Raw genomic sequence first — 24884 nt, 5'->3', positions numbered from 1 at the left:
AATGACGATAAATTATTCGGTTTAGTTCGGCAACGCTCCATCTGTCTTTTATTTTGTAATCTAAGGTTGCCAGTATCATAAAAGTTGAATAAAAGAAAAAAGCATTAGGTAAAAGAAATTTAATTACTAACCTGGAATTCTCTATTGTAAAGTTCGTAGCAGTTTTCGAAAAGAAATTGATACGTTGATCTTAGACACGCCTTTACACAGTCTTTGACTACGGTGCTAGCTCGAGGCGGACTGCTTAGTTCTTGTACCTAAAATTTAATTCAAAATCATTAAACTTCTAGTTGATAAAAATAACATAATTTTCAATTAAATACATTTTGGTTTATTTAGTTTTAGTAAAAACTACACGTAAAATAAAATTATCAGATTTATCAATTATTATCAGTATAGACTGTATTAGTTTCCAAATAGTTACACAAAATAAAGCCATATAAATACAAACGTTTTACTTGGTAAATATTCATATCTACATATCTACATATGGAATGGAAAATTTGGGCGAACAGTATAGTTGATTTAATATTATAAACTTTGAGTTGATTTGTCTAGTAGGAATACATTTAGTTGCCTTATTATATTTAATTTTTTTTTCCATTTCTTTGCATTATGTATCTCGCGCTCCAAACTTGACTAATATAAGCCGTAAACTCATAAGAAACTTACTTTCATCCTAAAGAATGTGATACTCGTAAGAAGGTCGACTGTGGACTTGAGATCCATAAGTTTCTCCGCACTCGAAGCCGGGAAATTATTTCTGTACATTGAAAGGTCTATCCGAAGTGAGTTATGAAGTTGGTCGAGTAGTTTCACGAACTTTTCTTTCTGTTATCGAATTAAGAAAGGTGTGAGTGGATTATCGACTCAATAATTATAACAATGACTGAAAGGAAAAAGTAATTTGTTCAGTTAATGGAATGATTTGGTTCGACAAAGGAATGTTTTCCATGAAATCGTGAAGGGCAACTATTGACTATGCGTTTGACGCAGTAGAGTGATATTATTTTCATATTCTTTTAAAAATGCTTTGATATTTATATGTTTTGGTACAACTTTTCAATAATGAATCTAGTTAGATACCATATTATTTATGATTCTCTTAAGGGTGAATACTAGTCTAATGCCTAGTTTCAGATCAATATCATTAATATTTAAACCGCTTTGAGTGGAAAGTCTCAAAGCTTTCATGAAAAATCGCGACGTGGTTATAATTATTTCTTACATACTGAGGTTATTCATATTGATACTATCATTAAAATATTGTTGAAACTATTTTCGTATTTTTCAATGAAATTGATAACATTTTATACAGTTAACCTTACATAATGAAGCATCTTAACATACCCTTATCAGAACTTATTCATAACCACGTAAGTATATTTCAAAATATGTGGCGTGTTGAATTTATGATGACGTCATAATTATACCTACTTCCACCATTTTGTTTCTTTTCGGGTGGCGTGTCGTCAAAATCGGTCACTCATCGCGTAAAATCGATAGAATCAACAATATTTTATTCAAACAAAAACTCTATATATACGTTGTCGTAACTATGAAACGAAAATGTTACATAAACGACAAAGAGTTTCTCTCAGTTAGTTTATTTCAGTTTTATTGCTACTATTTTTAGTGTCTTAATTTATAAAACTAATCTGTAGTTCATTTAGGTATATTAAGCTAGAATAAAACGCTGGTAATATATTTAATCTATTCAGAGTCCAATTGAAATTAATTATCAGCACGGCCGATATTTCATCATGGTCTGAAATGCGCAGTGAAATTGCTTATTAAGCAATAAAATTAAATGGGTTATTGCCCAGAGTCAAGGAAAAGGTAATTAGCCGTTTTATCTTTGGGTTGGTTTAGCGATAGGCCTATAATGTTCGTTAGAAACTCATATTTTATTTTATGTATACATTAAGGGCTGATGAGCATTGGCGAAGCTAAGGTCTGTTCTTGTGAAAATCTTAAAATAACTTGCGTAATGAAAGGGAAAGGGTAGACTGTTATTTAAATAAATTAATCATTCGTATTGCGAATTTTATTACAAATTTGTGCTTTCTTTCATTATGAAATTAATATTGAATTACGTCTTGTTTAATTCACTTTTGAATATATATAGCGACTAAATAATATGTTTAATATTTCATTTATTATAATTGCGTTTTTAATTATAAATAACGAACTAGAGAATTTTAGATAAGCAGTAAAGTGCCTAATAAATTACGAATATCACATAAATTAATTATTATAAATTCTTTCTATTATTATAAATTAATTCTTCATGAGAGTACAAACTAGTATTTACACCTTATAATATTTTTACTTACTCCAAAGTTAGAAGCGGCGAATCGATCAGACGCAGACACAGCAGACGAAGCCGTAGTATGCGCATAGTATGCGTTGATGTTGGCTAATAGAGTTGACATGACAGCTGGTACTCCCGCGCATAAGTACTTCGTTGATAAACAGTGAAAATGTCTGGAAAATATGAACAATTTAAATATTGATTGCGTTGCGATAATTTAGAAAATGCGAAATATTGATAATATGGATTCTATCCTATCCTACAGTAATATGTTGAGGTATATAGAAAACTGTTTGTTTTCAATGCAGATATATGAAAAATCCGTTGCGATACTTTAGAAAAATGAATTCTATCCTATACCAAAAATATCATTAACGCATACCTACATCTATACATATATAATAAATCTGTAGAAGGGTCAATTCTGTACATTGAAAATATTGAAAAAATAAATAGCAGGGGGTGTTCCTGGATCGATACCAAACCCAAATATTTGATTAAAAAATTTTTTGTCTGTCTGTCTGTCTGTCTGTCTGTCTGTCTGTCTGTCTGTATGTGAAGGCATCACGTGAAAACTAACGGTTAGATTTCGATGAAACTTGGTATAATTATACCTTATTATCCTGGGCATAAAATAGGATACTTTTTATCCCGGAAAAATACTTAGAAAAAAAATTAATCTTAATTTTTCCGCGCGGACGGAGTCGCGGGCGGAAGCTAGTATCTAATAATTCGTATTTAAGGTTTAACAAATTCCACGTACGTCATAGCCTGATAAATAGCTTCAATGCCGTATCTCATAGCGAATTCGTCAACAATCTCCTCAGGGTTCTCGTTGAAGTAGATCTTCCAAGCGTCATCACCTCGAGCCGCGGGTAACGTGACCGCACCACCGTTCTCTTCGCAGAGGTAGTGGAACAAATTCTCGTGGAGGCAAGTGTACTGTGGAAGAAATTAACAACATGTAGTGTATGGAGGTCTGGTTCCTAGATTGTAAGACAGCAGGTGTAAATTGTTTCGCTTATGAAAAAATTTTTAAGTGAAAAGTAAAAAAAAGAGGATTTTGGACTTCGAGAAGTCAGACCGGTGAGCGCGCATAAAATAAATAGATTTTTCAATTTATCTGCTCATGCTGAGAATTGGTCATAACATCACCACTGTTCGAACGGTAAATAAACCGACATGACAAAGAATAGAAAAGTTGGAGTTACACGTTATTACAAAATGTCCATACCACTGCTAATAAGTCGTTAATAGCCTTTATTAACATAATATCTCTACACTGTTTTTTTATAGTATATTAAAAGTACCTACTTATAAAGGCGTACATTTTTAATATTTTTTAAACTTTATACATTCAGTATCTACCTTATTTATCATTGTATTTAGACTTTCCAAGAGAATTTCAAGAACATTTCACGTAAGACATAGTGTTCTAATGCTGTAACAGATATACAATGCAAACATAAGTCCGAGCTTGAAACCAACTGCCCATTTATCATTCTATCCTAACAAAGATGTTTCTGGAACCGAACGGTCTGAAAGTGTCATGTCTTCCTTGTAGAATGTAATTGAACCGTTTGAGGTTTTGTATTAAGTATTTAAAAACATGTTATTTACGTTGATAAACTAAAATTATTGTAAACTAGCGGTCCGCCCCGGCTTCGCCCGTGGTACATATTTCGCAATAAAAGATTCTCAGGGTCTAAAGATTGTCTGTGCCAAATTTCATCAAAATCGGTCCAGTAGTTTATGAGCCTTTTCATTACAACAAAACAAACAAAGTTTTCCTCTTTATAATATTAGTGTAGATTAACGTTATTTTTATACATTAAAATTACTGTAGAATATATATTATTATATTATCTGTGTAGTAGCAACCATAAACAGTAATTTCTAATAATCGTGGGCCATTAAATCTTTAAAAAAAAATCTTTGGTTCGATTTTTAAATTGTAAGACTTACCGATTGTTTATTGTTTGAGATTTTCTTATCTTATAAAAGTATCTAGATTAAACAATAAATTATTAACTGTTGTGCATAACGTAGTTATTTGAAAGTCAAACCATCAGTTTTTCTATTGTTATTTGTGTACCCTCGATCGAAATATGAAAACCATTGACGCATGACATCATTCTGCGACGGACCGTGAATGAAAAAAAATAAATTGTGCGTCAAGTAGTATTTGTATTCTCTTTTGTGCGTCAATTTCTTTGTCTCATATGAAATGTCATTTAAAAGTATAATTTCTCCATCTGTGAAGAACTGTGGAGTTGTAGTGATGAAGCCTTGCTCATCAAAGCAGTAAGCCGGTTCTGAGTATTGAAGCGCAAGAAAGGAAATGAAGGTTAGTGACGTTAATTTATTATCCATTGTCAGCACTCATTATATTAGCTGACTAATATACTCTACGATACAAAATAGCGGAAACTATAGCTAGTTTCATTTAATACGGATAAAATGCTTATAGTAATAAATAACAATTGTCGATAGAAAATCGTTCTACATTCTAAAATAACCAATTTTTCACTGCTAGTTCAGAACAAGAGAAAAGTATAATGAAAAAAGTTGTAAAAAAATCTGCGTAAAAAAGTGTTCTTGTCATAACATTCAGGCGTTTTCAATTTGGTACCCCCAACAATAGAATTCATATGGGAAATCAGAGTGGACCGGACATAAATTGATTTTCACTTAGTGGAGTGTTTACTGGGTTTGAATTCGATGCTACCTGTCCTTTTTCGTTTGGGCTTGACGTCATTACGCTTTAATCTGCCACTTTTACCGAGTTTGAAACAAGAATAGTTTCGTATACGATTATTAATAATATTATATCTAACGATTGCACCTGAATATTCATAATTATCTTTAGATTTGTCGAAGTATGGTTCAATGAAAGTATTTCAAGAGTTTCTGTTATAAACGTTTATAACATCGAAAATCATTTCGTTTTGATATTATCATGACACATTTCAAACTCGTTATAGATTTTTATTATCATTGTAATTGAGTAGGGACGAAATTATTTTATAGTTGATCACATCAATATTAATTAATATAAAATATATGAACAGTGAATAACACCTATTTAATACCGACATTTTTAATTGCTATTATAGTTCTAGCCTTGTACTTCTTACAAAGGGTACGGGATCGAATGGCTAAACTAATTTCATCAATAAAAAGCCTTTCACCAATCCACCAGCTTTTAATTTAATTCTCGTATTTCGCCAGCTTTACTTAGGCTGACCTAATTTTGTATGACGATATTAATGAAAATGGTGTTCGCTCGCACAAATTCCTTTACGTTCCGTTTAATAATAATTTGTTTTAATTCTTAGAAATGGATAATAAGAAGCCCGTGCTAGCCGCTAACAGTAGGTAATCGTTAAGTGTTGTCAACTAAATCCAATTTATAAAAATATTACGAATCGTTTACTCGTATTTTGTGTTAGCAATGTTATATTTGAGGTCAAATCAAATGCGTAAAGAAGGAGGTGTAAATATAAAACTACATTTTTTATAATATTGAAATTCTCCAAGTTTATCCGAGTCACCTCGTTTTAGCAACAGCTGTGAATATTATTTTACAAATTATAAAAACAAAAAATTGTGAATACTAAAGAGTTTAATTATTATACATACTATTCTTGGTTAATCCCTGTTATTAAAAAATCACCAGTGCAATGTAAATACGGACAAGTCAATAAGAAAGACAAGAAGTAGACTGCTTTTTAAGAATAATAAAATTTGAATATAGGACTAATTATGAACAAGTTGAGCAAAAGCAATTAAAAAATTCAAAGGAAAACGGGTCACCGAAAGCTGTAATATAAAGTTAAGGATTACTCATTCAAGTGTTATACAAGGAACGGTTGCATCGTAGTCGTAAAATTGTCCTTATTTCACCGGTTTTGTAATTATAATAATCAGAGCATTGAATACAAAGTAGCGTGATGATAATACTATAACCTTACTCGATAAATAGGCTGTTAAAAATTGAAACAATTTTTCGAAACGAACCCGTTGTTTCCGCGGAGATTTGCCAATCAACCAACCAATCAATCAACCCATCAAATCAAGGAACGGATTCTTCAACTTTACAAATAGCGCGTTTCGCTTTTCCATAGCTTTAGACCGCCAAAAAAGCCATAAGCAAAAGAGGCTGAACAATGTAAATTTTTCAATACCTATATTAATGTTAAAAGATCTTGTTAATAACGATTTACGAACCTTCCTAAAAAATAATACAAAAATAATTATCAGAAATATTTTTTTATAACAACAACATTCAATAAATAATTAACGCGTAATTTAATACGTGTTTGTTTAATTGGTGTCACGAGAATTACAAAGGATGACGAGCCCCTTTTATATTCCACATAAATGAAAAACATTCAATCGTTTATTGCACCAATTCATCTTTTCCAGTCATAAATGATCACCATTTTTCAATATATATAACTTTTTTTCCAAACAATGGCATGTATGCTAAAAATGAAAATACGCTGCGTAAGGCTCTTTTGTTCTAGATTATAATGAAACTACCATTATCTTGTGGAAAAGGGAACTTGGAAATTGCGCCTGTGTTCTGATTAAAATTTTTGATGACCAGATTGGTGTTTTATCTGTGGGAATAAAAGTACGTGACGATTTTAAAGTTCAAAAGTGAAAGTTTTATTTTATTTGGATTTTTACATTTTGAGTGTCGTTTTGCAATAAGTGTTTTACAGTTTTAGTACGACCTAATAGAACTAGACTTAAAAACTTCCAATTATCCAAACTGAGAAGAACATCCCGAGTCTTATTTAATTTATCAAATCTATGTAGTTTATGCATTTGATATATTCAAGAACGTATTTTTCCAGAAGTAATTACGCAAAACTTATAAATCTTGCCACATTTATACAGTAAATTCTATTTATGAAAATAAATATTAATAATCGTGCTTAATACGGCATGGGAAAAAATATATTAACAAAAGAATAAGAGCTTATTACTTGTTACTTGTTAAATTATAAAGATAAAGAAAAAGTAATTTTTTTCATTGTTATTTTCTCGAGCTCGGCTAATTAGCCAAATTTGTTGTTTATTTTTTTGAAATAATATTTTTTAACATTTATATGCCTAATTGTTTCTTTGGTTAGGCCTGTCTATATTTGACTAGATTTCCGTCCGCGGCTTCGCCCGCGTTTTCAAAGGAAAACCCGCATAGTTCCCGTTCCCGTGAGATTTCCTGGATACAACTTATCCTATGTATTAATCCAAGTTAACCTCTTTATGTGTGCTAAATTTCATTATAATCGGTTCAGTAGTATTTGCGTGAAAGAGTAACAAACACACACACATCCTCACAAACTTTCGCATTTATAATATTAGTAGGATTGCGAAGGTTTATTTGGTCAGATTATTTTGTAATTCATTTTCAAGATAATTGAACAACAATCTACGCTTCTTTTCTCAGATTTATTGATATCTTATTTGATTGAGTGTTGCCTTACTGCCTTGCCTTGCCTTACTTAAAAAAGGGTCTTTGAATTTGTTATCTAGATCTTCAAATAATATCGTACAATAATTTCTGTATTATTTATTATGTACTTAAAGAAAAGTGTGGTACATGTCCGCGTCCTATATGTGAAAGTTTAAGGGAAAATTTAGAGAAAATCACTTTAGAGTTATTTTTAAGTAAAACACAAAAATATTTTTACGTACTTACATTACTACACGTATTCTTTTTATAATAGGAACCAGTAGTTATTAATATATTTTGAAGCATGTGCCATTTAAAGTAGATTTTGATAAACATGAGGTACTATTAACACTTTAGGTCCTTATTTATCATTCTGAAACGCAAGTGCCTTTATTTTGACCTTAATTTAATTAAAGCGACCTTTATAAATCAAGCTAAGATAAATTGGTTCAAACGTGTCGCCCCTACCTTAGAATGAGGATATGCGACCAATTTGAATGTCCCCTAACTTAACGTATGGTCAAAGAATTAACGAGCCTACCCAAAAGTTCACATATTCTCAGAAGGCTTTTGTTCCCTTTACGCATTTGTTTTTTTAAGAAGTTTTTTGTAAGGGTACAAAGAAAGGATTAATGTGATGGATGATGATAATATTTTCATTACTGAAATTGAAAAATATTGCTTTATAAAGAATTTTTCTTGTATGAAATCAATTTAAAAAGGTTGCTTATAAAAATGTTTCATTACGTACGGGTTTTTTCTCATCACGATGTATTTTTTTATAAAACTCGTAAATGTGTTTCATGCGAAGTAAATATTTTAATTGATATCATCGACAATGCATAAATTCTACATGAAAATGGAATAATTGAAATTAAGTTTTTCGCCGACTAATATAATTAGAACCCACCTCTATATTATTATACAAATGTAAATAATCATACACGGCCTTAAAAACATATACATAATATCTTGGTTCAATATTCATTTCACGATTAACAAACACGAAAACATTCAAATAATTGCAATCGAAACTAAAATAGTAATAATTTTTGTTCCAACTACGCCGAGTATCGTTTCAGTTCCAGTTTTTTTATTTTGCTTCAGTAAAATATACAGTTTTCAACCTCGAAAAATATTCTCGAACTATTCAATAATGTCCGTAGTAAAACCAGCGCATCTAAATCACAGATAAAATATGTCAACTGGAACGTGGGTTTAAATATTTTTCCGATATGTCGTTTTTTCTGATTTAATATTCGGATGATTGATAAATTCCAAGGGCTGTTTGTATAACTGGTTAAAAAACGTACCATAGATGTTTTATTCAACCCAAATAGAATGGAATATTCTAAAAATGAAATATAGTACGTAAATGCTCCCCTTATAATAACGTAGTGTCACAATATACAGATACATACAGTAAGGAAACTTCATACAAAATATTCGAAATGGCTCCCCCCCCATAAAGCGTGTTTTCGAGGGTATTGAGGGGGATCGATAGTAGCGGGTGACACATCCATAGATTTTGAATATAGTATGGAAAAAAGTTTAAAGTGATGTCATTTCACATTAAATAAATATCGATTGTTTCAGTTTGTAGCCCTTTCAATAAATATATATCTGTATCGTATCTGACTGCAAGTTAAAAAGAGACTATTTTTTAATTTCTATAGATATGGCAGTATGAGTTTTAAATTATGTTGACATATTTTCTACCAAAATTATAGCTACAAATAGTACCTATTAGGAGTCCAGTCTGTTTAAAGACCGCATCTATTTTTTACGCAATCTAGAAGAGCACGAAAATCTAAAAAATGGAAACCTTAAAAAATCTTGTTTAAATTTATGTGCATAATTACGTAAATATTAGGGAAGAAAAAGATAGATATTATAATAATTATTGTATTTTTATCGATACGTGACTTTACCACTTTGTCAAGCACTAAGCCTGTCAAACTATTTTCTTTTTCATCCTAAAACAAAAAGGTTATATAAAAGGAGGTTCTATGTTCGTATAATAATAATTTTAATTTATTTTTGCATATTTTGTGTTTTTTAATTTAATTTAATTTATCGTTTTAAAAATAATTTAGTAGGTATACCTACATACAAGTATTGTTAATTCTGGTTTAAAATAATTATTGAATACTTATATGTATCATACAAATATCAAGCATTATAAATAATTTAGGTAGGTACCTACATTAAAATAGCCTTCGGCGTCCAAAAAAGACAAGATTTCGAAATATAGCACTGAAAAAAACGTACCTATTTACTTTTACAAGGTACTTATATATTTTATTGAGATTGTTTCTTCTTGTAAATTCATATTTAGGCTACACCATTTTTTAATTTTAACGGGTTTTAATCTCAAAATTACCACAAAGTCAACTGTGAAAAAAAGCAAACAGAAATATACAGGCCGAATTGATAACCTCCTCCATGTTTGAAGTCGGTTAAATATCAAAAAAGTAACAGCCCTATAGCTATACGTCATAATTTCATCGCAGGGGCTTAGTTTCCTAACTGTATGTACGTAGTATATATCTGTCAACTGTGGTAGTGTTTTATGACAACAAGGGTTAGGTCATTAACAAAGACTAAAGATCAAATTAAGTACTAGACAAAACTATCTACCTGGTTTTGAAAATGTTTCCAGGACATTAGATACATATTTACTTTTAAGCGAATTTTATTGATTCTTTGATTTTTGCCATTCACATAACTACCAGTGATTTTCAAATCCCTGACAATTGTTTTCATAATTTCGTCACATTATTCACATAGGCGCAGTTATGTCCCCTAATTTGTATAAACATTGCTTTGTGTCACCCCAGGAGTGTAATACGGACTCGGGGAGGCTTTTAAAATTATATCAACTGACACACTAACCCAGTTTGATTTTAATCTCAATGCGTACAACGATTCTAGAGAAAACATCAAAGCAAATTGTATTAATCTACGTCTAATGGATTCAAAACTAAATATAGGTTTATTAATTATACCTGTCAAGTTTAAGGTCTTGTAACGTTTGTAATTTATGATTTTAAGTAGGTTTGTAATTTAGGTAGATTATCTATTGTTTGCATGATATTGAATTGTTCAATTCAATTCACAAATACTTAGGCAAGATAAACTAAACTATATTCTAGAGTTTATATTTATAAAGTATTAATTAAAAATTGTATTACTATCTAAATACTAGTTGATAGTATCAAATGTCGTAAAACCACAATTATAACTATCTTCAGTCAAATAAATAAACCAACGAAAAGTAACTGTACGTAACGTGACTATAACTACGTTTAAAATCACGTTCAACTCATACATTACTCTATCTAATTGACTAGATAAATTGACCTTTCCTTTGCAGCCGGCTAGCATTAAGCAAGGGAAACATTAGTGCGTGGCTCCCAATGAATAATTACCATGTTAATTGGCTGTGATTCGCTCGGTAGCTTCCGTTTCCTACTAAAATTTGACATTTGTATTAAACAGCCACACAATCGCCCTACATTACTTTATTAACTAATGAGTACGATAATTGAATAACTATGTCTAAGCACGCGTAATTAATTCAATTTAAATGCATTGATTATGATTAATCACACCCAACGTCTCAGTCTATTTAAGGAGTAATACAATGAATGTGAGTTCAAATTAACTAGAAGAGGAAATTAATACATATCACGGGTTTAATTTCGCTTTTGTTAACATTAAAATGAAGCAATTAGGTAGCAAGGAGGAGGAGGAGATTGATTAGATAAATTATATAAATTTGAAATCAGTTCTATTCCAGTATAATACAAATATGACTGAATAAAATGTGAGATTTCTATGAAGCCGTTAAGTCGTAAAAAAATAAAATAACATTGGAACGACGACTGAAGAATGCATATTTAAAGTCATTTCTTTCTCCAAGAGCAAACTTAAGAGGATTAAATCGTTTTATTTAACGTTATTTGAATGAAAAAAATAAGCTTAAGTTCCCGTTGAGTTATGAATAAATAAACAGTAAGCTGACTATTAATACTTTAGTATGAGGCCAACGTCAGCTTATGCCCGGTTCCTATATTTGAAAAACGATCCGTTTTAGTTACGAATAGTAGTATAATTAACCAAGCGTAAGCGAAAATCGTTCCTATAAAAAACGTCTCGTCAAGCAACTTACCGACGGCTTCCTACTGACGGATGGGAGGGTTACTATTAACGAACGGTAAGCATATTGTATGGAGAAGACAGTTTATCGCGTTCCTATAAATATTTTTAATGTCATTATGCTGTCAAAGTTACTATTCGTATAGCATTTTGTTTACCCGTCGATTTCGGGCGGTTAAATTCTTACTATTTCATTGTTTCCGCTTCAATATCGAAATGTGGAGTTCAGATAGTGATAGAGAAGTGTTTAATATTATATCGAATTTCGGAAGAAGATAGTGGGCGTGAAAGAATATATATTATAGAGAAGGAGTGGATTTTTTTGCGACCCTGGATTCTCACGAATTTCAATTGAGATTTCGACTTGATAAAGAATCTGTTGAACAATTACTTCTTGAAATTTATCCAGACGTACGAATAAAAGGAGCCAGGTTAGTTTAATGGAGGCATTAATATTATACCAAACACGTCTAACCTTATTACATACCTAATTTATGTTGTCATTTCAGGAATCATGGGGTATCTCCATAACATCAATTACTGTTGACGCTGAGGTTCTATGCTTTAGGCACAATATCGATATCAGTGGCAGACCTATTTCCCTTGGTCACGGCATCACGCGTGAACGGGTGGACCGATTTCGATAATTATTTTTTTATAATGTTCCTTGAAGTATGAGGATGGTTATTATGGAAAGAAAACATAAACATGTACCAAGGGCGAAGCCGGGGCGGACCACTAGTATATATATGTGTCTATGTTTGCAATGTAGAAATCAATTTTTTAAACATTGTATTGTAAATAATAAAAAATAAATAAAAGTACATAATAAAATGGAATAAAAGTTTTATTTCTTTATAACTATGTTTAATTTTACATAGTAATATGTAACTACATAATATATGCCAAAGAACTGTCCTGTGATTCTTACGCGACAACCCTCCATCGATTATCATCTTCTATATTATATTCCTTAACGCTGTAATAGGCTCTCTGAACTAAATACATTTTTTACATAAGATTTACATTTAGCACTAACAAATTCTTTTTCTACCGTGTGTCTAGATATATTGCTTAATAATATACAAAAATTAATTAGTTATTGTGTGTTCAGTATTTCAAGGGCGAAGCCGGGGCGGACCACTAGTATATATATATGTATGTCTATGTTTGCAATGTAGAAATCAATTTTTTAAACATTGTATTGTAAATAATAAAAAATAAATAAAAGTACATAATAAAATGGAATAAAAGTTTTATTTCTTTATTACAGTTTAATTTTACATAGTAATATGTAACTACATAATATATGCCAAAGAACTGTCCTGTGATTCTTACACGACAACCCTCCATCGATTATCATCTTCTATATTATATTCCTTAACGCTGTAATAGGCTCTCTGAACTAAATACATTTTTTACATAAGATTTACATTTAGCACTACCTAACAAATTCTTTTTCTACCGTATGTCTAGATATATTGCTTAATAATATACAAAAATTAATTAGTTATTGTGTGTTCAGTATTTCAATTATTGTGTGTTCAGTATTTCAATTATTTCTTCATAATAATTGTCCATCATCCTTATTATGTTTGAATTTTTTGGCTGAAAATAAAAAGTTTTCCTGGTAGGTATTTGACCAATTTTTGCATTAAATGTGTTGGTCAACGAAGTCCAACATTCATCCTTTAATTTATTCGTAGAAGCATTAGTCTCCTTACTGGTTATAATAATTGAGCAATCTCGTCTTTACTCATAGCCTTCTTCGATTTCTGTAACAGAAATATATGTTTGACTTTAAAAGTGTCCGAAGCAAAAAGTAAGCGGCAGACGATTTTAAAGAAGAAATATAAAGGCGTACTTACCGGCGTAATATCCATTTTTAATAAATATATAAACAGTGGTCGTTGTATTGTTATTCTTTAATTATAAAACTTGACAATGAATCATCAATCAACAATGAATGACAATAATTTGACAACTGACAAGCAATGCACGCGTGCGCGAGAAAAACGTTCCGTTTTTGCTTTCTGTGTAACGCATTAGGTTGTTTAGAAGGAAAATTATCACGCAGATGTCTACAAATATATAGTTATTTAGTATTAGTTCTTTATTAATAAGAAACTTTATTCTTAAAGTTTATAATTCGGCTGTATATTTAACTTATTTTGTCCTGAATTTTGTGTTATTTTAATTTCAATTTGGCTTATAACGAAACGCACATCTGTGAGTGAAGAGGGCTCGGTATTTTTATGACCAACGGATGTCCGTCGATAGCACGTCAAGAAATAAAATTGTGGAACGGTAATAACGACTCGTAGTTAGTTCTAGAAAAACGGATAGTAGCTTTGATACTATGACGATCCGTTGAATATAGGAACCGGGCATTAGAAACAAGACCGGATTATACCATGATTTTTATATATAACTAGCTTTCTGCCCGCGGCTTCGCCCGCCTTTTCAGAGAAAACCCCGCATAGTTCCCTTTCCCGTGGGATTTCCGGGATAAAACCTATCCTATCTCTCAAGTTGGATCGAACTGCACATGGTGTGCGGATTTTATTATAATCGGTTAGGAGTCCATTGAGGACAAACATTGTGACACGAGATTTATATATATTAGATTATATATCATAATATTTGTATTTAAGGTCGGTTAAAATTGTATAAATGGTTGTTTTAATGTCTATGATTGATCCAATTAAAAATTAAATTTATTCCCTTGTCGGGTAGGTACATAATATACCTAGGTATATATTAATTTTGCTAGATTTTAAGCTATTGCATAGCTTCTATCGCGGGCCTTGAGCGCGGGGACCGAATCGAGAAATTCCGTAACGAAAAAACCTCACGCTCCCCACTCCGACGGGCGGAGGTGTGGCTTGAAGGCATAGCATGCAATAGCTTTACCGCGGCAGTCCCCGAGTGCCACAAGTTGTCGAAGCTCCGAAGATGATTTTGCAATACGACTGAAATACGTGATTTAATATGACAAAGTTTTATAGATATTTTATTATGATAGTTAGCATCATGTAACCAAGGTAAAAACATCCGTGATTTACTTTTATTACATTTTCACATATAAATTTTTTCATTAGCTAAAAATATCTCGCTAATATTTCATGTTACGATGAGATTATATGGAGATTATATTTTTCCTCCCTTCAAGTTTGTGAAAGCTAAGGAAATTCCATATATCTCAAGAGAGGTTCAAGTTTTTGCTCTTACACGCAATATAGCTGGTGTCATATAAAATTAAGTGATAGTAAAAAGTAATTTTTCATATTTTTTTGGCTTTTTGTCTAGTTTAAGTGAGCTTCAGAGGCCTAACCTATTTTATTGCTCGGTAGCTTGAAGGTTTTGCGAAAAAAAAACAAGATTGTTAAGTTATCATTTATGCTTTCATTTGAGATATGGTTTAACTTTTATAAATAAAAGTTATTACACTTGGTGAAAAATAAACCTTTTCAGAAGCACAAATTCGATAACGAATCTTAATACAAATTTTCTAAAAGAAAGGTTGTTGACTGTTGTTCATAATGCTAATCAAATAATTAAGAATACGTTGTAGACCCATCAGACCATCACCAACCAATCACTAGAATAACTTTATTAATAACATACTTTGAGCTGCGTAATTAGTTCCCCAAAATTTTAACCGCAACACATTAAGGCCATTTAAAACGCTATAACCGTCGGCAAAAAGCAAAATCGCTAAGTGCACTCCGCCATTACCGTGTAATAGACGGATAAGTTTAGAGGAGATATAAATTGGTTTCGATTAACCCGGACTGATATTGGACCGTTTGTGACGTCACAGTAATTACAGTAATAGTCATGGTCTGAATGAACGATTGTCTCGCTTCCAATTAATGTATTCTTCTCGGAATTAAGGATAGGCCGCATTTTTGGAAAGGGTGTAATTACACCGTGTAATGAGTTCTATTGAGTTTTAAATTCTGTATTTTTTTATGGTACTAGCAGTGACAAAAGACTAAATTTTCTATTGAATTAGAGCTTGAATAACTTTTATAATTTTTACATCTTTTAATTTATAAAATTGAAACGTAGATTTCAGTTTATTACGAAATGTAATGTATTTTATTTTAAGATAATTATAATAATGGTTCTAAGAAATTTGGAATCTTTCATAACATTTTATCTTTTCTTTGAACTTAACATTATGCGAAACACTAAGTAACAAGTAACAATGTTCATACTTCTTAAAGTACTAATTTGGTCATTGTGTTATAAAATGAATAGAATATTTGTTCGTAATAAAGTATTCCTTGTCGTATTTAAAGTTGTAGTAAATTGGCTTAAAACTTACATTCGCAAAAGAAATGTAACAATTAATTTATCTATTCCGTTTCAATGCAAATAATGCAAAATATTTATCTGTTCCTTTTCATTAATAACCTGCGCAATATAATCTCCATAATAATATTTATTCCTACATTCTCCATAGTAAATTTCCAAGTGTATCGAGTGTATTCCCTCGCTGAGGATATTATAGGCTCTTATAACCTTAATTACCTGTAAAGGGGTCAGAATGTCACACGCAAGCAACTGTTAATTGCATTTTACACTTACTAGACAGCGATTTTTTTAATCGAGGGTCTTTATGGAAACCTCGTATTAAATTAATGCTATAATCTGACATAATTGACAAATATTATAGACAATATTTCATTTAATTGTTTTGGTATTAAACGTTATTTGTAAATAATTAAAAAAAACGACGTGTGGCACTCGGGGACTGCCGCGGTAAAGCTATTGCATGCTATGCCTTCAAGCCACACCTCCGCCCGTCGGAGTGGTAAGCGTGAGGTTTTTCGTTACGGAATTTCTCGATTCGGTCCCCGCGCTCATGGCCCGCAAGATAGAAGCTATGCAATAGCTTAAAAATGTAGAAATGTATGTAGCAAAAATAATTCCAATAACGTCGTAGAAAGTTGTACGAAAACTGAATTAGCGCTTTGGATAATATATTCCGTTAACTAATACGTATGCTATATTTTAACAAATGTTTTATTTTTATTACAATTTTACTTTGTTTTTATTATTTAAATTGTAGTTACATTTTTCACCTCCTTATAAAAGTTTCGACATATCTTTTGAAAAGGGGTTATCTCGTGACTTTAAAGCTATAACCCGTTTAATCTATCTCTATATTCAATATTGTTTTCGGTTTCTCCCCACCGTATTATAATTGCTTTAAATCAATACGAATTACGCTCCATTACCCATACATTTATGAGGTTAATTCTAACAATGGCAGTTTAGTATTTGCGGTAAATTCCAGTAAGACCTAAGCACACCCGGGAGGCATGGTTGTTAATTACGTAAGCCCGTAGGTGCTGTTAATATGGGTATTAGCTGGTATTATAATTAATCCGATAATTACATAGATTAGTGTTAGACGCGTACTGATTTTATTACAGTACGTACTTGCGTTAATCTTTTAGATTTATCTTAATTTATTTTTGCGATTTTATAGGCACTATGTTGTATTTACGAATAGAAACTGTCGCGGGAAATGCCCTATAATATCTCACATACTAAATTAAATAAACGAAAAAAAAACAATAAAACCAGTAAACCGGTACACACCATTTGTTTATATGCTATGATTTTTTACGGTTGCCTGGTAGAGATTGCTTTAAGCAATAAGGCCGCCAATTGTGCACTTACCATATTCATGTTAAACTTAAATTATATATGTTTTTTTATTACTGGTATTGTACAATAAAGTGTATAAATAAAATAAAAAATATAATTTTATATATTCATATTTTTTATATATTCAACAGTTCTATAAATTATAACAAGCTGTTTATTAATATTTATCATGAAAGTTTATACCTACAGCATATTTTGACGTGTGCACAAACTATAAAACTAATTCATTAGGTGAATGAGACTATAAACATGCAATATTCAAATGAAATGTTCTAGTTGTCGCCTGTTTCTGAGTATGCATTTTTATTTTACACTAGCTTTACACCCGCGGCATCGTCCGCACAGTCAAAGAAAAACCCGCATAGTTCCCGTTCCCGTGGGATTTCTGGAATAAAACTTATCCTATGTCCTTTCTCGGGTATCAAAATAACTCTAAACCAAATTTCATGCAAATTGATCCAGAAGTTAAGGCGTGATTGAGTAACAGACTGGCAGACAGACTTACTTTCGCATTTATAATATTAGTATAGATTAAAGCAGTTTTTGAACTATGTAACCATATAGATGACTGTTATTACCGTGTTTCATTTTATAAAATTGTAATAATATGAATTAAAATTATTTAATTATGATAGTGGTGATAAGATAATATTTTATACTTAGAATTACTTTTTGCTTATGAAAATAAACAAAAATATAAACGAGATTTACCGCTACTAAAGAAATATCTATTCGCGGATATACCGAAATTATAATATGGAATTTATAACTTGGATTTAATCTTACATTTAACCATTACATGAACAAACAAAATTCTATATAAATTAACGTCAATTTGTTTGACTTGAACACGATTTGAGGCCAACAATGTATATTTGATCAGCTATTGACGAAAATCGACAGGTCTTTAACCTATTTTGTGATACTAAATGACAGCCTTCGGTTTTGTTATTGCAGATTAAATTTACTAATATATACGTAAATTTATATATTTACATTGAAAATAGAAGACTAAGTACATATTTATCGATCAAGTTTGGAAAAAAAAGGAACAGAGTCGTATAGTGAAAGTATTAAATGGACAAAAATTCCAAGATAGTTAAAAGTAAAATATTGGATTAACAAAGCAAATAAAGCTTAAAAGCTCAGCTCACAAGCTTGATTAGTAACCAATGTTTATTAAACTTACATTGCAACGATTATCACACACTTTGTAAAAACGTCTCTTTCATACGGTATACGTTCAAGTACACCAATAAAATCTAAAAGCAGTAACCACGCAAGAAGCCCTTATATGACCGCGAGGCTCACAGCGACACCACAGAAAGAAGTAGTATGAGCACATTGTCAATAAATTTGTCACGCGGTTTCCACATCTTGCGACGAATTCTTATGAGACGGGTGACAAATTCGATCAAACCAATAAAACTTTATACGCAAAAGATATTTCTTTTCATTGGTTACGTGAGGCATTCGATATTGATGTGATGCTGTATTATATATTGACAACATTGGTTTATGAATTTGGTGGAAAAGTTTTGATGGAGGCAAGATTGTCGATTTTTCTTAGGGTTGCAGAAAGTTCGAGATAGCATAGTTTCTTATTCACGCTAGCTGATTTTATATAATTTACACAAAACTGTCCAAACATGGTATATCAAGTAATTACGTATGCCTAATAGAAGCTTAACAGTAAGTATAGGTTACTTATTAAATGTTAGTAATTAATCTGTGATTAAGGTAAGAGTTATTTTTACGATAAAGCTAATAGGTTTAATGTATGATTTATGGCAATTTATTCATCAGTCACTTCTGTATAATATTTATTGCCTGTTAAAAGAACGTTTCATTTATATGAACAAATGAAATTCGATTATATGAGTTATATTATAGGAGCATCGTTTAAGCCTGTAAATATGTTATTTACGAAGGAACCGTTCGTTTAACTTGACAGTTCTCTTTGTTGTTAGTTTTGTGTCGTCAACTTCATAAGCGAGTCCATTTATATAACTCAACTAAAGATATGGAAAGCAATGAAAAGCAATATTAAATTATCTTTATAATTGGAATAGAAGAAATGTTAAAACTTATTTAAAAAATACTCGTTACATTTTTTCCACAAAAAGAAAGTTTATGAAACTTCATTCAATAAAATGACATAAAATAAAATAATACCTATCAAGAACGTCAAAAAACAAATTGAATATGTGCAATCTAACAAACTTTTCTATTTAATTTCTAGTCTCTAAATGTTATTTACCGACTTTATATTATAAAATGATAATTGATAGGTATTGAAAACTTCAAACATTTTATTTATTAATACACTACGCGACCGGAAGGAAGTTAGCGCGGAAAGTTTATTTTTTTTAATTATTAATATCTCAAAAAATTGCTCCTTAAATGCTCCATCAGAATCTGTAATTGCTCCACTTCTATAATAATTAGTTTATTTATAATTAATTTAAAAAAAAATCCAAATACTGAAAACTTGATTTCCCTATAGAATGAAAAATATTCACTTTTCATAAAAAATTTTTTTGCAAAAAAATTGCTCCCGATTTGCTCTATCAATTACAAAAAAAAATTAAGTATTTAATTTTGATAATTTTTACAATAATTAACTGAAAACTATGTTTGCATAGTAAACTACTGCGCTGTGACGTCATCAATTATTGTCGTTGCGACGCATAAGGGCCATATTTACATGTATCAGCACTGCAGCGATATCTGTAGACCTTAATGTTTATGTTTTCTTATTTATATTATTTACTAGATTTCCGCCCGTGGCTTCGCCCGCGCAGTCAAAGGAAAACCCGCATAGTTCCCGTTCCCGTGGGATTTCCGGGATTGCGTCATTTTCTCGAGATAGCCCAAATTTCATGAAAATTGGTTTCATGTAATTGAAATTCATGTAATTGATGACGTCACAGCGCAGTAGTTTACTATGCAAACATAGTTTTCAGTTAATTATTGTAAAAATTATCAAAATTAAATATTTTTTTTTTGTAATTGATAGAGCAAATCGGGAGCAATTTTTTTGCAAAAAATTTTTTTATGAAAAGTGAATATTTTTCATTCTATAGGGAAATCAAGTTTTCAGTATTTGGATATTTTAAAAAATTAATTATAAATAAACTAATTATTATAGAAGTGGAGCAATTACAGATTCTGATGGAGCATTTAAGGAGCAATTTTTTGAGATATTAATAATTAAAAAAAAATAAACTTTCCGCGCTAACTTCCTTCCGGTCACTACGCGATAGCTAAATTCTCTGAATAATGTTGTGAAAAAGAAAATAAGCACTAAGTACGTTACAACTGACAACTTTAACACTATTTAACTTAGCTAACAATTCCACTCATTAAGTAAGGCAAAGTCCGATGGATGAAACTTTTCAACTCATACTAGATACCTTGGGACAAATTGGATACTTGCTACTTAGAAATTTAGAATCTAGAAAGTTTTAAAATACTTCGCTCACTTGTTTGTTCAAATATATCTGTGTGTATTTGAGTGAATTTATAAATTTTTATGTTTGATAAAAGAGTAATACATATGTAAAGAACTTATAAAAAGGTACGAAATAGGTAATTGTATTCCTTTTAATGAAGACTTTGAATTTGTATTAACAAGTAACTATAGTGTAAATTGAAAAATACTGATTTGTTATACGTAAAGTTGTAGTAAAATGAGAGATATCTGTATTTGGTTTAAAGACTGAATATGATGATATTGACAAAATATGAAATCCATACTAATATTATAAATGCTAAAGTAACTCTGTCTGTCTGTCTGTTACTCAATCACGCCTAAACTATTGAACCAATTTGCATGAAATTTGGTATGGAGATATTTTGATACCCGAGAAAGGACATAGGCTACCTTTTATTGCGAAATATGTACCACGGGCGAAGCCGGGGCGACCGCTAGTTTTAAATTATTTCATATTTTATCAATATAGTTAATTAATTGTATGTTCATGAAACACATTTATTTCAAATAAATATGTAAGATGGAATTAGATTAAATCCGAAAGAAAATAATGCAACGGAACTAGCACTAACATTTTTCGTTTAAAAACAGATATTATTTGTTGAATGAATTTCAGTCCATCGTATGCTACAGTTCTTAACATGGCAAACTTTTAATACCTCGGCCGTAAGCTGGTCGTAAGTTTTAATAACATTGGATTTGTTTCTGCGCGAAAACAACAAACTGTGTCCCGTTTGAAATTGTTTTGTTCTGGTCAGATGTTTTAAAAAATAAAGTAATATTATGTTTATAAATTAACATTAGGCATTGGGTTCCACTAAAAATAAACTACATATAATGTCAACAACAACGAGCAATTAATAAAATTCACAATTTATTTTAATTGCTATGTTAATTTGTTATACTATAAATCAATTAACGTTTGGTTCGGTTTATTCGGAACTTTCCAAGTCAGTAATCCAGTATCCAGATCCAAGTTTAAATCCTTATATAAATCTTTGTTTATCTAGCGAAGTTAGTCGAGAACCTTATCCAATAAAATAGCATACAAAAACGTAAATCGTGACGTTCCACAATAACTCAAGCTATCACTCCGCTTAGGTAAGACACGCTGTTCGCTGGTTATTTACTAATTATGCGGGAAGGTTATTACCGGCAGGTTGGCACTAGGCCAGTGGCATTATGCCAACATAACCACGTGTTGCTTCCCCATAATATGGTCTAAATAGAGTCTTTATAATATTTTTCTTGTATTCAAATTTTGGCTGAACAAATGTATTTTAAGCGGCTAACGTTTTAATATTGTAGCGAGGCTGTTTTAGTTAGTTATAGTTTTGTAACATTCCTTTCATGGCAACGTAAAGTTTTAGAAGTTTTGCAATGTAGGTACCTATTTAAAATGTTAACATTTCAATCAACTTTAAAAGAGTAAGTTCTTACGCTGAAAATAATCACGCAACAAAGTGTTCATAATATTAAAGAACAATTATTCATTTTATAAATACTTAAGTAAGTCAACAATTCTATTTTTATTTTAAAATACTTGCCTGTAACATGATGGATTATATTTTTATGTAATGTATTACGAACGTTTTAAAAGGTTAAGATCTTTGTCACAATAGTTAATCATTCTGTTCGCATCGATAACATTTTTAACATAGTATAATTTCCTGCACAAGTATCAAACAAGTATCAAAATATAAGACGTTCAATCGCAGCAGCAATCCCCATTTACCTTTAGTACCATTTAAATGCCTTTAAGTATGTGAGAAGCTATTACAACGACTCACCTGAACATGATAAGGTGCCACCTTCTCTTCACCCTTGATCTCCACGTTGATATGAAGCCTGATAGCTCCAGAGACAGCAGATTTGTCTGTCCTCTTCTCCAGATTATACCACACGTCCATCTCGCCTGATAACGTCCGAACCTATTGTAAAATTATTTAATTAGAATCGCTATAAGATTGTTCTGTGCAGCGTCTTAAATATTGCTTGTCCGTAATACGCATTGTAAATGCAGTATAATATTAAATTATCGAAAATCATAAAATACGAAAAGATTACTACCATTATGACTTATATTCAATTAATGAGATTAACAATACCCATAGGAATAATCCAAAATTATGAATTTTCAAGCCATTTAATGTCACCTCACGATACCCGAATTATGGCCTAATGCATCATTGTCAATACAACTAATTTACGGTTTGCAAACGTTTGCATATTCCGGTATACACGTAGTCTAAACACGTAGCCACGGCTAGTCATTAAAGGACAAAATTACGTTTACGCAAACTAGGTACAAACTACCCTTTCACTTCGGTTAACAAAATTTGACGAGGAGTAAAGCGGCTATTTACATAGATTAATTACCAGTTTAGAGGTAAACTTTAGCATAATATGAACCGAAATTATGTTTAAAATAAATTATAGTTTGCTTTACATCACGTCGTATATTTACCAAGTAATTAAAACAAGTTCAACAAAAATCTTTTATCATTATTTACGACTTGACTTGATTTAATTTTCCTCTTACAAAATATCTGAAATCCAAACATTAGCATACAAATTAATGAATTATATTTACCTCGATAATTGTTTGCCCAAGAAAGTCATCCGATTCCCTCGTCAATTTCTGACGAAGTTTTGATTTCAAGTCGTTGTCCTCGTCCCAAACGCGAACTTTGATTCGGTCTGAAGAATTGTGACATTCGCTGAAAACGAAATAATATTTACGACTTGTTTTTATATAAGTGAATTATAGTAAATTGGTTCTCGGTTTTCGTTAAGGGGATATAGATGACAAGATACGAAATATATAGAAAAATAATGTAATTGCTTATTAGTGAAAACAATACAAAATCTGAATCAGTAATACGTTGTCTATTGTTATCATAAATAATATTATATCAACATTTAATATTGCAGAATATGATAATACGAATTGGACCAAAATAATATATGATTTTAATATCCATAACATAACATTCAGACCATTCACGACGACAGGTGTGAAAATATTCATTAAGCAACGTAATGAATCGTAATTAATTGAGTTATTAAATTTAATTGGATAATAATTGCATTTCCAAGGTAGTATGAGGATTTAAACTACCCTTAAATATATAAGACAACTTTAACTTACAAATAGAACTTTTCATTCCAAACAGGATTCAATTCTTGAGGCATAGTCCGTGTCCTCTTCTTCACTTTGCTGACTTGCACCGTGACGTACGGGTCTGATGTTCCACTCTTGTCCTTAGCGATCAATCCTTGGGCACAAATAACTGCCCAGAAAAGGGCCCGTTTAGAAACCCTCGAAAAAACAACTCAAAAGAGCAAGAACATTGGATATTTCATCTTTTAAATACAGTTGTTAGCTTCGCATATTCGACATTTTTAGGCTTCATCAAATACATTTTTGCAGCTTTTGTAAGCAGCAATTAATAAAAGCAATTACTTAATAACGCAAATCAATGTTATTTAAGGCGCTTCGTGAATCTACACGATTGTATCTTTTACTCATGTTTACCAATTGATGTTTTTATTACATAATGATGACTTACCTTGTAACTGAAATGTCAATGTAAACCTGTCTTGATGAGTATCAGGTGATCCCGTGATAAGGATGGGTCGGGGTTAAGAAGACTCAAACTTCAAATCTACCAAAACTTTCAACTATGAATGCCCAAACTCGAAATCTAAAACAACTCGAAACATAGCGACTACATCGTAAACGCTAATGCAAACTTTGC

General features: G+C 31.0%; 1 protein-coding gene across 13 annotated transcripts in view; it reads right to left on the bottom strand.

Annotated features, from left to right (window-relative positions):
* Positions 1–24884, bottom strand: part of LOC123698590 (protein unc-13 homolog A) — a 51341-nt gene that overhangs the window by 13453 nt on the left and 13004 nt on the right. For all 13 annotated transcript variants that reach the window (XM_045645285.1, XM_045645295.1, XM_045645288.1 and 10 more), the window contains 7 exons: positions 24275–24416; positions 23717–23843; positions 22914–23054; positions 3078–3256; positions 2337–2487; positions 673–831; positions 132–257 (listed from right to left, as the gene is read on the bottom strand). In XM_045645285.1, coding sequence (XP_045501241.1) covers positions 132–257; positions 673–831; positions 2337–2487; positions 3078–3256; positions 22914–23054; positions 23717–23843; positions 24275–24416 — 1025 coding nt within the window. The remainder of the gene's footprint in view (positions 1–131; positions 258–672; positions 832–2336; positions 2488–3077; positions 3257–22913; positions 23055–23716; positions 23844–24274; positions 24417–24884) is intronic.

This window comes from Colias croceus, chromosome 16 (assembly GCF_905220415.1).
Source record: "Colias croceus chromosome 16, ilColCroc2.1".
Classification (NCBI taxonomy): domain Eukaryota; kingdom Metazoa; phylum Arthropoda; class Insecta; order Lepidoptera; family Pieridae; genus Colias; species Colias croceus.
This window is presented reverse-complemented; position numbering and strand designations above follow the sequence as displayed.